At 35.5% G+C, this 16,548-nt stretch overlaps 1 protein-coding gene across 1 annotated transcript; it reads right to left on the bottom strand.

Moving 5' to 3' along the window:
• Positions 1-208: 208 nt before the first annotated feature.
• On the bottom strand, positions 209-4,802 carry tnfsf18 (TNF superfamily member 18). The gene is made up of 3 exons (XM_057346684.1): positions 4,424-4,802; positions 2,033-2,096; positions 209-1,835 (listed from the first exon to the last, which is right to left on the bottom strand). The coding sequence occupies exons 1-3, from the start codon at positions 4,646-4,648 to the stop codon at positions 1,489-1,491; spliced, it is 636 nt and encodes a 211-aa protein (XP_057202667.1). The 5' UTR covers positions 4,649-4,802; the 3' UTR covers positions 209-1,488.
• Between the last annotated feature and the right edge of the window lie 11,746 nt (positions 4,803-16,548).

The raw sequence follows: 16,548 nt of genomic DNA, 5'->3' as shown, positions 1-16,548 counted from the left end.
GCATGGCGCTAGCAACGTCGATCCCAGGGATTGCACATACTCAGAAACAAATGTATAATATAATGCAATGTAAGTCGCTTACAAAAATGTCTGCCAAATACATAAATGTAAAATTTCAGAAGAGGTGAAGATTATTGGTAAATAAAGACTTCAATTTCAGTAAATAAGTAAAACCCACATTTGGAGGGGGGTCATATATTTATTTTAAATAAAAACATGTTTAATGTCCAAAACTGTGGTTTAAAGCACTTATTACTCTCTGTAGGAATTGCAGGAAGAAAAGAAAAACGGACAGAGCTAACAGATAAATGACATCATACCAAAAACACACAGAATGAGCAACTTTAGTTAAGAGAAAAATAGAAGGCAAAAATATACAGTCTTGAGAACAAAACACTAAGAACGAAACAACTGAGAGACATACAGCAACTTCAAAATACGTAAGAATAAGACACATTCAAGGTATGAATGGAAGTGCATTGCCAACAGATCTGCAATCCAACGCTAGAGCTTTTAGTTTTTATTTTTCTCTTTTTTTCCTGAGCCATTTTGCAACCTTGGTCCCGACGGTTATTTTTTATGGATGTATGAAGTCAATTTCCCTCAAGTTTCTACAGATACCACAACTGTGTTCTGTTGAAGTTAAATCATCTTTACCATACAGCCTAACAACCTTTTAGGAAGCTTAAAGCGACATAACAATAACACTTGACCACTAAAAATCATCCAAATATATCCTGACAGTTAAATGTACACATACATCCAGTTTGCCCTTTAACCACTAATATTCCTTTGTTTTGTTTTTTGCCTTCCTTCTTTAAAGTTACGTTTTGGTCAAGGACAACAACAGGGACAAACAAAAACGTGTCTGACAAAGTAAGCGTTATTTCAAATTAAACGTCCCTCCTTATATTTTGTTTTATAATGTAATGACATTCATACATTTTAAAGGCTAAAGTGTCAGATACCTTTGAGACAACAGTTCAATTAATGGCATAAATAAAGATAAATACAACAAAAATAGAACAATGACACACTCTGCCGTTTCAGTGATTCATGTTAGTATGCCAGCTGAGCATTCATTGGCCAAAGCTTCATTTAATTTGATGTAAAGGGAAGTATATTGATATGTTTGAAAGTTTCTTTATTCTTCCCGATGTGCAACTGCATCATTAATATTCACATAGTGATCAACAACAGGGTCCCAATTTTTCATAGGAACCATTACAGTCCTGCTCCTTTCTGTCCATTTTCTGCCCTTTCTGATGAAGAGCAACACCATACACAGTGTCCAAAGATTGGTAAAGCTTAAATATATAGTGCAATAAAGGCAGAAAGAAATTGTCTCTTCAGGAAAAAAATCACTTATAAATGTTGTCTGATCATTCCAGTGTATTTCAGTGCTTCTCGGCGTACTGTCCACATTCATACGGTCATCGGTTTTATGTTATAGTCTTATAAAGTGCTCCTTCAGGATTAGTTCCAGGATTATTCTATCTTGATGACACCCAGGTATGTTTCTGTGGGAGTTTTTTTTATTTTGGTTGCAGGGTTGCAATTGACAGTAAGGTGATCTCCTTTAGTCACTGGAAATCCTTTACCCATCAAACCAGTAGAGGGTTTGGTTTGACTGATTTGACTTGATAAAATGACTCTAGGAGATGATTGGCCCTTCACTTCCACAGTCACATTACAACTCTGTTTCGACTCGAGGGTGACCTGCAGGTACAGAAAATACTGACCATCCTTGTTAAAGGTCAGCCGTTCCTTTACAGTGATGAAATCGTGACGAGAATTTGTTTGCCACTTGAGCTCCACCATTTCTGAATGGCCCCCTTGGGGAACAAGATAATTCATTCTTGGATTTTTATAATGCATTTTACAGATTTTTGTACAGATTACACATTCTTATAACTGGAATTTAATCTGAAACGTTTTTTTCTAGGTTTATTATTTCATTCACATGTATAGCAGGTATAGCAAGTCTAAGATGTAGAGTTTAATGGTCTAAAAGTTCAAAATGTGGACTTACAAGCTGGATCAAATATCATTAGTTTAGGCGTGAGATCAGAAGATTGGGTGGTGCTTCCGTGAGCCTGTCGTGACAGAAAGAAGAGCAGAGCTTTTAACATCACTTATTGCAATGAACAATTTAATAACTGCCAAGACAAAATATGATGGCTAAACAAAGAGGTGAAAGTTAACCATCAATCATTTATATACAGAAAGATAGAAAGATACACAGACAGCTAAAAAGATACAAAAGCGGTTGCTAGGGTGTTCTGTGTGGCTGCTAGGATGTTGTTAAGTGTGTTTATAAGTGGTTGCAATTGGTAAGCAGATTCATAGTGGTACTGACCAATTGCTAAATTGATATTAGTAGGTGCTTAAAGTTCCTGTGAACTGGAAATTGCGATCATTTTTACTTCCGTATTCAGATTTATTTCCCACAAGAAAAATAGTGGCCATGGCTTGGGTTTTCCATTGCAAATTTATTGTATTTTTTAAAACAGGAATTGCATTTTGAAATAGATCAGACTGATAGTTGGAGGGGAGGAGTTAACGGATGCTCTGCCTAAGCAGACTTCATGAAAAAAAATAGAAATTGTAATTTTTTATTTCACAGGGACTTTAACAGCACTGTCAAAAAACTGTTGGTGCAACATAAAAAAAGAAGTTACCTGGTTGCCTTAAAATTTTGAGTTAATTCAACTTAAAAATATTAGTCAACACAACAAATTGCATAAAATTCCTTGCGTTAACTAATACTTGTACCAACAAAAAATGACTTTTTTTCACACTGATGCTAAGGTGCGACGACTGATTTATCTGATGGTTTCAATGATGTTGCAAGGTTTACAAAATAGATTTTCATTTATGAAATGTTATACATAAAAATGTAGAATATGGTCAAAAATCCATAAAAGTTATATAAATAGTTTATATTATTATTTAATGGTTATTTTCAGGAATGCACAATGACACAATTGTGGGTACAAATGTTGAATATGCAAGACTTCTGATGTCAGTGAAACTGAACAAAAAACAATATTGAGGGGAGTGGAATGGCATTTCCCCAAAGTGGAATGATGTCATGATGTCTGTGGTTAGTCTTTGAGTTTGAAAATAACAACAATGTTGTATGGTGGTATGGAGAAAGTAAGGTTTCAGAACGCAGGGTTCTCATATCATAAAGGTGTTACTTTTGAACAAAACCACCAGTTCATTTTTCAACACAATGACAATCTGCTCTTCAACCAAAACCCAACAATTCCTTATTGATTGAGACCTCAAAGTACTCCAGCAGCAGCTGAGTTTCATAACACACGACAAAAGTATGACTCAAATAAACAAAAGGTGGATCTGCACTAACCATATATGCCATAGACAGTTTCAGTTTTTTTTTAACTTTTTCTCTCACTTGTTCTCGTAGATTTACTCGGTGAGTGGGTTGCCTGAACATGTTCTGACATGTGCCACACATGACTATCAACACATGCAGTGTGAACATGACAGTATATGTACATAAGGTGTCAAATCTGAAATCCGATGAATGTTTCTTCAAAACCCATGCCAACCTAAAGATTCCCAATATTAATGCATAAACTGCATTGATTTGTTTGATTGTCTTTACATGAACATGATTACGTATTCTTATTTAAGTGTTGATCTTTAATGATTAGATTATGTATCCGATTTGTTTATTGAAATGTTAGCTAAATGTTATAAATAGGTAATAGATATTACTAAAATGTTTGAATATCAACTATTTTTAATTACATTTTTTCATGTAAGTATCTTGCAGTACATTTTCAGCCCCACCCAACATACCCCCCCAAAAAACTCTTTCTATGGCATCACATATCTACTATGCCACCTGTAACTGAAGTTACTCAAAGATATCACAAACAGCAAGTTATCATGTTTAAAACATCCCACCGTGTACAATACACAGGTCAGTGTTAAACAAATGGTTGATATTGTCATATACTGTTATATAATATTGAGAATGAGTTTTCATACTGACACTAAAAGCTATGTTTTACACAGAGTGGTGTAAAGATGTAAAACTATACAAATTGAAGCATATACACATATAAGTGACATATACACATTGAATGTAACTTTTGCCATTATATTTTGTACGAAACTGATTTATTTCACCTTCCTTTATCTTCTTCACAACATTATTTTGTATCGCAGTTCCTTGATGTACTAAGTTCTTTCACATTTGTAGCTCGTGCTATCTCTCAATATTGAGTCTGTTGTGATTACACATTTCAGCATTTGTCCCCAGCTGAAGTCCTGAGTCATCAAGCCGCTGTGGTCTCACTGTATCCCACCCATACTGATAATATCTCATGTTAAACTATTCATTGCTAGTGTATGTGAACAGCCCAGGCTGTCTGGTTTATCTACTCACCGTGACAGGAGACGGTGTTGAAGAAGCAGACATTGACAGTATCTTATGTTTGCCAGAATCCAGTGATGCTCCATTGAAGAACTGGAAGACTACGATGGTGGCGAGACCCAGAGTCAGCAGGGTGGACCAAATGAACAAACCGCAGATCAGCCTCTTCTGCCGGGCCAAGGCACCACCATCCCTGTTGCCTGTTTTTTCATCACAACATTCAGGAGACAGAGACATTCTGGCCGACAGCCTCTGCGACTCGAGCGAAGTGACTTCAGCGAGGCTGAGATTGATGATCTACACGTGGGGCCCCCACCCCACTTCTTGTTCTGGTTGGCCTGTAGAAAACCTCAGTATGTGTCAAACTTCCTGTTTGATGAGCGTAGATGTGCGTTTGTGTTCCTGTTGAGTTTTCTGAGCAAATGTCCAGGAGGAGTGCTGCAGTGTACTTTCCCCTCCAGCACGGGCGATGTGCAATGCGATACCTCTCGCAAGGGTAAGGGACGGGCCCTCCTACTCGCTCAGAAGGGAAGCAGGTGTCTTAGAATAGACTGATGGGAGTTTTTATATCCGAGTTCATCACCACATGCGACGTACTAACATGTTTACTTTGTTGTTGTTTTTAGAGTCATTGGTTTCTGTTGTCGTGCCTTAAACTGATCGATGGCTTACAAGAGCATGTTCTCGCATGTTCACAATAGCAGCAAGAATAATAAGATCTGCATTAAACAATCGTGTTGTGCATTTCTTCATTTTGCTTGTACTTGAATAAGAACGCTAGGAATGGCCAAAGTGTACAGTAAAAACATGTTAGGTTATTTAAACCCAGGGTTGGGTCAAAAATGGACAAACCTATACCATTCAGTTATAAATGAACCTGTTCTGGGTTGTTTCAATCCAATATGCTGGGTTGGTTTAACCCATTGTTGCGTTAAAAATAACCATATTCTGGGTTAATTAAACCCTGTTGGGTGTGTCCATTTTTGACCCAACGATGGGTTCAAATAGCACAACATTTTTCAGAGTGTTGGGTCATAAAGAGATGAATCCAACCGTCGGGTGTAAATTAACCTGTGCTGGGTTGTTTTAAGGCAAAATGCTGGGTTGTTTTAATCCATTGTTGGGTCAAATACAAGCATTTCCTGGGTTAATTTAACCCAACAGTTGGGTTCGTCCCTTTTTGACCCAACTCTGAGTTGAAATTAAACCAGCATTTTTAGAGTATATATATTTTTCCCTAAAATAATGCAAATGTCTTGCGTACTAATAACAGTATTTTACACCTATATGTGGCCTAGAATCATAACAAAGACTAAATGCATAAATACTGTCAGAAAAATGTGAAAATTTCGCTAAAGTCTTTTTTTGGCGAATTATTACTTGCTACATAAAATCATGACATTATTTAAAGACCATTCTGTGAAAAATAACCTCAGTATGTTTCATTTTGACTGAGTAAGACCATGTCAAATGAGATTAATGGTTCAAATTAAACTTTGATGTTTGTTATCTCATAGTTGGATTTTCAGACTTTAGCCTTGTTTTCACAGACCACATGGACTGTTCACACTGATGCAGTGCTAAAGAAGGCACACCAGCGCCTCTTTTTTCTTTAATGCACCTGAACTTACATATATAGCTGCACTATGTGCACTATATGTTTGGTCCATTATACATACACGTTCATGTGTACACCTGCACATTTGATGTGTTCAACGTCTAATGTGTATATCTTGTGTATATACTGCCCATATGTGTATAATGTATATGTGACCCTGGACAACAAAACCAGTCTTATGGGTCAATTTTTCGAAATTGAGATTTTTACATAATCTGAAAGCTGAATAAACAAACTTTCTATAGATATATGAGTTGTTAGAATAGGATAATATCTGGCTGAGATACAACCGTTTAAAACTCTGGAATCTGAGAGCGCAAAAAAATCAAAATATTGAGAAAATTGCCTTTGAAGTTGTTAGTCAGGGGCACTGTGGCAGACCATCCACTCACAAAAATAAAGTTTTTATATATTTAAGGTAGGAAATTTACAAAATATCTTCATGGAACATGATCTTTACTTAATATCCTAATGATTTTGGGCATAAAAGAAAAATCGATCATTTTGACCCACACAATGTATTTTTGTCTTTTACTAAAAATGTTCCCGTGCTACTTAAGACTGGTTTTGTCATCCAGGGTCACATATTGTCTATTTTGTACAGTCTGTCTATTTATACTTTGCACTGTTCATCTGCACAACATAAAGTCTGTAAAGTCATACAGTGAGTTGAGTTGAGTTGAGTTGAGTTGAGTTGAGTTGAGTTAAAACCCTTTATTTTTTAATGATGGCAATGATCAGGGCCTAACCTGATCAAATGTGTCTGATGAATATGACTGTGTCCTGTGAATACTATGACCTGCAGCTTGTGGTGTATCTGTGAAAGTTTTGAAACAGGAGCAGTAGCTCAAGGCCTAAATAAAAGGACTCTTGCTATTTGTCATCAACCAGACAGAATGCCTTAGTGGAACAAACACCTGCAGCAAAACAATCGACCACAGCAAGAGGAAGACGAAATATCAACACTTTCCAAAGCCACAAGAGATTTTCCCAAGTTTAACTTTACCAAGCACTGAGCGAGATGATAATCTGTCAAAGAGGAGAGCAAAAGAGGAAACACTGTGTTCATGCGTTTAACCAGACAGAAATGAAACAGACGCACAGGTACTTCTAAGACATTAGGTAATCCGGTGACTTTTAGTTGGTGATAAGGGCGATGGGTCACTCGTGTGGGTGAGCCCTCTGGCCATTCTGAGGAAGCCTATCGCCCTGAGAGACGTGTGGGGACAGGAGGGGAAAATAATGCGGTGTCCGACAGTGGCCTTGCTCTCTCCTACACAATTTCCATCAAGTGAGCGTTCTGTCTTTACAGCTTACAATATTATGAATCATATCACTACTTCGACAGCTGTGGCAAATGAAATGTGCATTAAATGAGTAAAGCCGGTAGGGGAATTTAGAGGTGAGAAACTCTGGGCTGCCAACGAGGTCAGCTTGGAGTGAGATTTTTCGGCCCGGGGGGGTTATGTTGTGGAGGAACTGCAGAGGGGATGGCGGAAAGTTGTAAAAAAAACCCCACAAAAACCTTGCATCACAAGTATTGTGATTGTCATAACATTTGATAGCATCATTTGATTACTTTTTATTCATTTGAGGTGAACTGTCCCTTTAAATTTTGAGCACAGACCAGGTGTCACATTTGTCTGCTGCATACGTCATCGAGGTTGTCTCATTTCAGTTAAAACATTATAAAATTTACATCCATTTCTCTTAAGACGTAACCATTGTGGTTTGGATATATTTTAGGGGCTTTTTTGCCTTTATTTTTGAAAGGACAGTGCAAAACAGACAGGAAAGCATTGGATAGAAACAGGGGAGTGGGACCGGCAAAAAATGCTCAAGTCAGGTCAGGCGACAAGTGTACTGGCACTATATGTCAGCACGCTAACCACAGGGCTATTGATGCTAACATGGTTCCATTTTGCCTTGAAATGTAAAAGTTGCCTTTCTGAAATAAAACCTGAAATAATTTATCATTTATCTTTAGGCTGTAGACAATTGATCTTGTCAAAGGAATAAAGAAAATCAAGAAAAAAGTGTTTGTCTGTTAGAATTAATGCATTCGCAAAGAAGTTTATCATTTTTTTAGGCTTACTATAACAGACTTTTAAAGCCACAGTTGAATACGTACACAATTATTCCTAATCTTATCCCTAATAAATTGCTGAATCTCTTGCCTCGTCACACTGATAATTGCCAATTACGTTACATGAATCACTTAAATGACATATATTCCATTTAAAACAGTGTTTTGTAGTTTGCATCAGTGGATACTATCGCTCAACATTTCTATTGTTGCAAAATATTGATTGTTTAGCACTTCAGCACTAATTCACGTTAGTACGTGGTGTGTTGCACTGGAACCTTAACTGTTTTCTTTGATTTGATTGGTCGCCACAATGGCTCTGTAAACGGTAACTCCCGCCTTCTTACATTTGATTGGCCAATGGTCACCTTATTTTGACATTGAGGTCCACTGATAGACCGCTGAGGAAAAAAGTTTGCAGCACCAAAATACAGGCTTTTAGGTATTCATTTCACAAATTTCATGACACACATCAGAAAAAAATGGCGGGTGCGACCCTGCGTGAGAAAACGGATGTGTGGCGTGAGAAAACAGGCGGAATGCATGAGTGTTGGCAGCCCTGGAAACTGTCTTATTAGCCCAACTCAGGATGGATTTATACTTGTAAATTGAAATACGTGTAAATTGAATTTGTCTGGTAATATAGACAGCAGCACAAAACCCTCTATACATTTCAGTCAACTTTTTGCTGGAGTCTTTGCTAGGTCAAAACACCAGTGTGCATCATATCTCATGGATTATCTCATTGTACAAGTAATCTGTACAAAACTAGAATGAGGAGTCTGGTTAGGAACAAGAAAGCAGGCCAAACCCCACGGTTTTTGGCTGGGCATAACAAGACTTGTTCAAACTGCGCTTGTCATCATAAGACATCCTCGGCAAGACAACCGATGTGGAGACAGAAGTAACAGCAGCTAGAACAATATTGACTTACAAACTTTCCGGGGTGGCAATTATATAAAATGTAATGACCCGAAAATGTTTGCATTGAGTCATGGACTGGTAAAAAGCAGATAACAGTAAGGTCACCAGGGTTAAACTTATGAGCAACAAGCATATTTTAATGTTCAACTTGGCAGTATATAAATGCCTTCTCGCTACATTTAATTCATTTTGAAGATGCTCCTTAAATTAACTCACATGTCTCACTAACCCAGGCATGTGATTTACAGACAGTAACTATCACTCAGCAATTTCAACCGGTCTTGAACTCTGTGCCCAAAGACAAGGTCACCCTGGTTGATTCCTCTCGGGTAACAAACATAAGAAAGGGGAATCTTTCATCTCACTGCAGTCTCGATGCAGTACATCATGCTTTTCAAAGTGCGATGATTCAAGGGAACCTTGTGTCATAGTCTAAGATTAACCCTTTAAAAGGTTTGCCCATCACAGGCATGGGATTTAGGGGCGCTAAGGAGACTTTCCGGTCCGGTTTACCTGATCTCTGGCATACTATACAGAACATATTCTGCTGAGCTCTGTTGCAACCTGACCAAAAGAAGAACATTGTAAAATGCCGAAGTGGTTTACGTTTAGGTAAGCTTCTGCCTTCAGGGTTGTAAATGTTAAGTTTCGTTCTTCTTCTGCTTAATCAAAATTTTCAGAAGGTCTAATGTGAATGGCTAGTGTAGGGTCAAAATGGACCTTTTCAGTGGCATTCTCCATAGGGAGATCTTCCTCATATGTGGGGTTTGTATGTCGTAACTGCAGATCCTTCCTCAATTTCCCCTCCGTTGCTTCCCTATACAACATGCTGACATTGAAAATTACCTAGAATTAAAATGAAATGAAAGTGATTCGTTGTCTCAACAACGATATTGTAATATGTTAAGTATAGATTCTACAGTACTTCAAAAATAACAAATAAACAAAATTTAGCTTTTCAAACATTTTTAGCTTAACTTAAAATCCTTTGTTCATGCAACACAAAAATATAAATTACAAGAAAAGCTCAAGAGTATGCATAACCTGAATGAAGTTGTGCAAACTAGTTAAAATTAAGTAAACATAACATACATTTCCAGTGCAATGAACTTAATATTATCAGTACAAATACTGTGAGAAATACCCATAAGACCTTGCGCCTGAAAAGTTTGATTATTCATGCGTTTTAAAAATAATGAGCACTTTTGGGGCATCTATATAGATGTTAATAAGACAAAGAGATGTAAGATGTATTTAGTATTATGGATGTTTTTTTGTTGTGCAAAACAACAGTTTTCTGTGAAGTTACCATTCACGATTTGTTATAATAATATACTTCACTATTGCTATATGAACACTAAGATAAATTACATTTACATTTAGCAGACCTTTTTATCCAAAGCGACTTACAAATGAGGTAAACATTGATTTCAAATTCATTTAAATGAATTAAATATTTAAGTACAGCCTACATGGGCACTATAAGTTGATTGAACTCGTGCTACATATTTTTTTAAGAAGGTCAACTGAACTCATATATTTGTGTAAACGCAAGAAAGATTTTCTTGTTATTTTGACTTGAAATCTCCTTAAGTTGAATTCACTTCAAAACCATGATGCAAAATTGTTACACATATATTTTCAGTAAAGTCAACAAATAATTTTTTACTGTGTACCTTTAGCTTATATAGTTATCTGCAACACAAACAGATCACTTTTATACTTATTGAAAACATCTGTGGTGGGAACCCTTATCACAAAGAAGTTTATTCAAGTTTGCTATGCTTATTTTAAACTTAAAATAGGAAAGTACACTTTCAGTCTACTTCTTATGTACTTCTCAGAAATATACTTAAATGTACTCTTAAGTAAACTTGATTTTACGGAGTGAAACGTTTAAGTATATTTGGCATATACTTGTACTTCATCTTTTGACTTCTAAGTATACTTGGCTTATACTTGGGTCTATTCTTTTGCTTGAGTAACCTATTAAATAGTTTTCTCAAAGTTAGTGGTGCTCTTCTTATTATTCTGTTTTTTTTCTGGACAAAACGTTGGTGCATAACTTGTCCCAACTGTTTGTCGTAGACCCATAAATGAGGTGTAAAATTGAGCAGCTTATACAGGAGAGTTGTGCTATGACTTTAAAAGTGATCGTGCATATGATGAAGCTATGCTCTAGCAATCATTTAGAGCACCCTAGAAACCACCTTAGCAACACCATAGCAACCCCCTAAAAACACTTAAGCAACCAAGTGCCAAGTTTTGCCACAGCAAGTAAAAATGATTTTCTTCAGAGTTTTACATACTTCATAATCTTCACATTTTCTTCTAGTTTTTTACAATGTCTTATAATTCATTTACATCTTCTAGTTTACACAGTAACAAGTATGACTTGGCTTGGAATAAAATAAAAACAAATTTGTGGAACTTAAATGCTTGCTTAAAAAAATGAAGTGCATTTAATTTATTTTGATTTGACATGTTTTCTTTACTTAGTTTAGCTAAGCAATGACAACACTGAATGAACGCGATTAAACTCAACATATTCATTTAACTGTTACAAGTGTAAGTTACATGCGTGTATTGGCACTGCTCGTGCGCAGTTACACAGTTTAACCTGTAGGTGGAGTCCATCTGAACTCTGACAGAGTGAATGAAAGTGAAGAAGCACGGTGAGGCATGTTGGTGCTCTTCTAGCATATTTTTTATTGCTGAATTGCTTGATTTTCATTGTTCAACGACATAACAGTCATGTTAAGTGAGTTCTACGTTAACATTTCGTGATAGTACTGTAATTTACTGTAATTTGATAGTATAATTTCTCCACTGTGTTGAATCGCGATTAGCAAACTAGCAACAGCTAATTGTTTTGATTATTTGTAGATGAGTTAACTTAATGTTGGTATGGGTATAATATAGACTAGTAGGGAGATTAAAACATGAGTTCCACAGCTAGTGATTTGCCTTGGTAGGGTAAATTTGGTCTGTTGTAAATCTTTGATTTATAAATGGCTTTTAGATTACTCCATACTCTTGGATTATGTAGACTAATTGTTTCTTTCATTTGCAGAAGTTGGGTTCTGAAACAAATGGAAGTACAGTATACATAGTAAGTATTGTGTGTTGCATACTGGCATAAAACATAAAATCTACCAGAACCACTCAAAGTTGTGTCCGTTTGTTCAATTCAAGTCGTAAAATTGATTAAAGGTGTATTTAACAAAACAAATCACTCCTAGTCTGCATATAAGCTCTTTAGAAATGCAGCTCGGCCAATCAGACTCTTAAGATCAGAACAAACTTTTATTTATTCTGAAATGCAATGCCTATCAAATGCTGAAAGACTCACAGACACTGCTTTGTGAAATCTTCTTTATATGAAAGAACTCGATATTTTGTTTTATGGTTTATCATGCTATTTATTGTTGTCTCTTATAAACTTTATACACAATTTTTTTATTTAAGACCTTTTTTTCTCTGTTACTTGTACAAAAAGAAGATGCTTCTGATTCTTTAAATGACATGCACACTTCTTCATATTTGTAATGTAAGTGTGATTGTAATATTGTTTTTCTTTCTTACAGAACTGTGATTGTTACAAACCCAATCACCTGTCGGAGAGAGACAGTCAAGTTTTCTTTAGGCTTCTGAAAGTGATTCGTTTAAAAAGACAGTAATGGATGACCTTGAAAACCCTTGTTAAAAATATATATGCCTGTAACAAATATTTTGTGCAGTTATTACATATGACCACAAATTAATGGTTTGACTCTCTTGTATTATTTTTTGTATTTACTATATAGAAAAGTTTTCTATTTATTATGTCTATTGCATATTTTCCTGTTTTATACTTCTCTCACTACTTATTATAATAATATAGCTAATTTTTATATTAATATGTATTTGTAAAGCTGTGAAAGATTTTAATCGTGCTATAGAAATAAATTTGAACAGAAGAGAATTGAATTTACTTATTTTGTTGGTTTAGCTTGTGTTCCTAATATTTTCCTAGTAAGTAATTTTCCTAAGTTTCCTAGTAATGCGAACATTAATATGCTAATGTAATTCATGATTTTGAGTCATCTGTACATGTACAGTTAGAGGTATATTACAAGTATTTCAAGTGCAAAAATAATATCTAAATAGTATGTTCATAAAAATACTTCAACTAGTAGTTTACTAAGAATACATGTTGAAGTGTACTTACAAATGTACTACAAGTATTGATAGTTAACTATCGGTATATATGCAAGGTTACCTAAAGAAAGCTTACAAGCATACTTAAAATAAATTTGTAGTTTACTGAGAGTAAACTTTAAGTGTACTTTTATAAATGACAAATGTGCTACAAGTAATAAACTAGTAAACTACCAGTAAACCCAAAGAAAACCTACAAGTATGCTTGCAGTATAAAAACTACTTAACTAATAGTTTACTGGGAGTAAACTTCAAAGTGTACTTTCACAGACTAAACATGGGCTAAAAGTATTGAACTAGTAAAGTATCAGTATACCAACAAGTTTACTTGGAGTATAGTTGTAGTACAAATGAAACTTAATTGTAAACTTGTTTTGTACTCAAAGTTCACTACTGTTAAACTTAAAGTACACTCAAAAGTATACTTTTATAAACTAAAAAAGGGCCAATTTAGTCCCAAGCGGACTTCCAAGCATACTAGTCGATTGATATTACAAAGTATACTTAAAAATATACTTAAGTATACTTAAAAAATGAACTTCAAGATAAGAGAAATCAAGTCGATTTTAAGGTTGAAAGAAAGACAAACAAAACTAAGGTAAAGTCTCTTTGCTGCTTTAGAGCGAAAGTACTTTTTCAGATTTTGATTAAACGTTGTGAGGGCACTTGAATAAAAAAACAATAATGACAAGCACAAATAAATGATGTATAATAAACATTGCATCTGGTGTATACGCTGTCAAGCTCACGCATGCAAAAGGTTATTTCTAAATTATTTAACAAAAACTATATGCAACAAACACGTCTGAAATAGCAGCAGGATCTGTTGTTAATCCATGACGTTGCATGTTGAATTCAACAGTTGTTTTTTCAAATATTCTTGTTGTAAACCAGATATTCTACATTTTTAATCAAAACTACCATCCAAAATATAACTTTTAATATAACACAGTAACACACAATTTAAACAAACTTTTTATCACAAAGCTCAAAACGTTACGCATCTCTTGCATAAGTAGACACTTGAATGAAAACTAACTGTATTTTAATGCCAGTTCAGTGTGCAGTGGATGTGGATGACTCTGTATGTGAAAAAATGTTCTATATATGCGTATCCAATATATATTTTCACTGCAAACAGTGGGCAAAAATGTATTCTCTAAACATTGTATTTTCATTGTCTTTGAGTTTGGAATGAACAATAACACACAAAACAAATACATCTTAGGAGACTGTATACAGCGAGGCTTTTTACTGTTATGAACACATTGTGTCTATCCTGTTTCCATGTCATCCTGTCCTCCTCTGTTTTGTCCCCTTCACCACTCTCTTCACTCCAAAACTTGTTCTCCAAACCAATATAATCATCCTGAAGCCTATTTACATAGTGCTCGACATTTCCAAGTTTGAGCTAGAATTTTTTTCACATGCGATAGTAACATCACATGTGGCCTGTATCACAATGCCGGTTTCAGTTTTTACCCAAGTAAGTTTGCGTTTAGTTTAAGCAAACTCAGAATTTTCGGAGCTCAAGAAAGTGGATTGGTTTAAAACAGGGTTCATAACTTACGCTACACGGCTACCCAGGTTTTATTCTAGATAAGGGCTCACAAACCCAAACTGGATCAGCTGAGTGCTGAATCATCACAGTTAACCCTTTAATGTCAACAGAAAGAGGCACATCGGCAAGGAAAACACGATCATATATTCAATTCAATTTTATTTATATAGCGCTTTTCACAATGTGCATTGTTCCAAAGCAGCTTTACAGGAACAGAAAACATAAGACAGTGCATGGTGTTTGTAGAACAAGTAAGATCATTCTAATAAAGCAATGTTAACGGAATTTACTGAACTTTAAGATAATCTAATATATCAGTCTCCCGGTGAGCAAGCCGACACGGCCCTGTGGCGAGGAACCCAAACTCCCATGATAAATAAATGGAGAAAAAAACCTCGGGAGAAACCAGTCTCAGCCGGGAGGGCCAGATCTCCTCTGACGTGTCACAGCTGCTATAAGTGTATACTTTAATAATAGTAATACTGATATATTAAACCAAATTGTTAAACATGTTGGGCTTTGGAATTTTTAACAGGCTTTATCCTCATTGCGAGCCTGTAAAAAATGTTCTGTGTCAAACATTTCAACAGTTACACAATCAGCCTTTTTTCCAGTTAAAACCGTTTTAAACTCATTTTAATGTCTCTTTCTTTCACCTATGAATTTTTTTTTCCATGTTGAACGCTATTGGCTGTTCTCTGCAAAAGCCCACCCTTTCATATGCACGCATATACTGCGTAACCAATAATTCAGGGTTAAACCTGAGTTGAGAGAGAAAGTTGGTAACCAGCGTCATAAAACAGGGTTTGTCAACTCAAAACATACTCTGCAACTCTGAGTTTGTTCATCTCACTTCGTGCTACAGGCCACTGACTTCTAGCTGAATTGTTGTTTACAGTTTTTTAAATCTATAGCGCAACATGCAAATAGTCACACAGATTGGCAAACGCATTAAAAACTATTTAAACAACTGTAGAAAGTGTGTTTTTATAATAAGTCCACATACAAGTGTCAAAAGATTAGCCAAACCACACATTGATGTGACAAATATAAAACACCACTGTCTTGCGTCTTTTGCATGTTTAGTGTGCAGTATAGTTTGTCATAAAGCCAGGCACAACACTTTGAGTTGAATTGATCTGATTTTTACATAACCAACATGCACATTCTGCTACAAATGAACTTTTACAGAGATACTTGTGGCTCCCACTAAGTTAAACTATTCACTCATATAAAGCACATCTGCTTTACACTCAGTATAAAATTGTTTGACCGCCTGGGACAATACTTATAACATACGCAACAGATGGTTGTTTGTCTCCATCTACAGGTGAAAGAAGATTTATACACCCGCTCTGATTGCTGTGATATACAGTATGTACCAGAAACATGTGTTAAATGAATCTTAAATGTAACTAAGAATAAGAATTTTAGGATTTTTAATATTTGACAATTAAGTTGCACAATTATTGTCTGATTGTGGTGGTAGCTACTGCATCACTAAATTTGGTCATCATATACCAGCCAATATTGGTAATTTTATCTCCATATACAGTGAGGGAAATAATTATTTGATCCCCTGCTGATTTTGTTTGCCTGCTTACAAAGAAATGAAGGGTCTATAATTTTTATGGTGGGTTTATTTTAACTGATAGAGAAAAAAAATCTGGAGAAAAAAATGTTATATAAAGGTTATACATTGATTTGCATTTCAGTCAAAAAGTATTTGATCCCCTACCAACAAGCAA

The sequence above is a fragment of the Triplophysa rosa genome, linkage group LG11 (genome assembly GCF_024868665.1).
Source record: "Triplophysa rosa linkage group LG11, Trosa_1v2, whole genome shotgun sequence".
NCBI classification, from domain to species: Eukaryota; Metazoa; Chordata; class Actinopteri; order Cypriniformes; family Nemacheilidae; genus Triplophysa; species Triplophysa rosa.
This window is presented reverse-complemented; position numbering and strand designations above follow the sequence as displayed.

Coding starts and splice junctions, on each gene's coding strand:
- tnfsf18 (XM_057346684.1), bottom strand. CDS start 4,648: ATGTCTCTGTCTCCTGAATGTTGTGATGAAAAAACAGGCAACAGGGAT. Junction 2,097..4,423: donor CAACACCGTCTCCTGTCACG/GTGAGTAGATAA, acceptor CTGTCACGACAG/GCTCACGGAAGCACCACCCA. Junction 1,836..2,032: donor AATGATATTTGATCCAGCTT/GTAAGTCCACAT, acceptor TTGTTCCCCAAG/GGGGCCATTCAGAAATGGTG.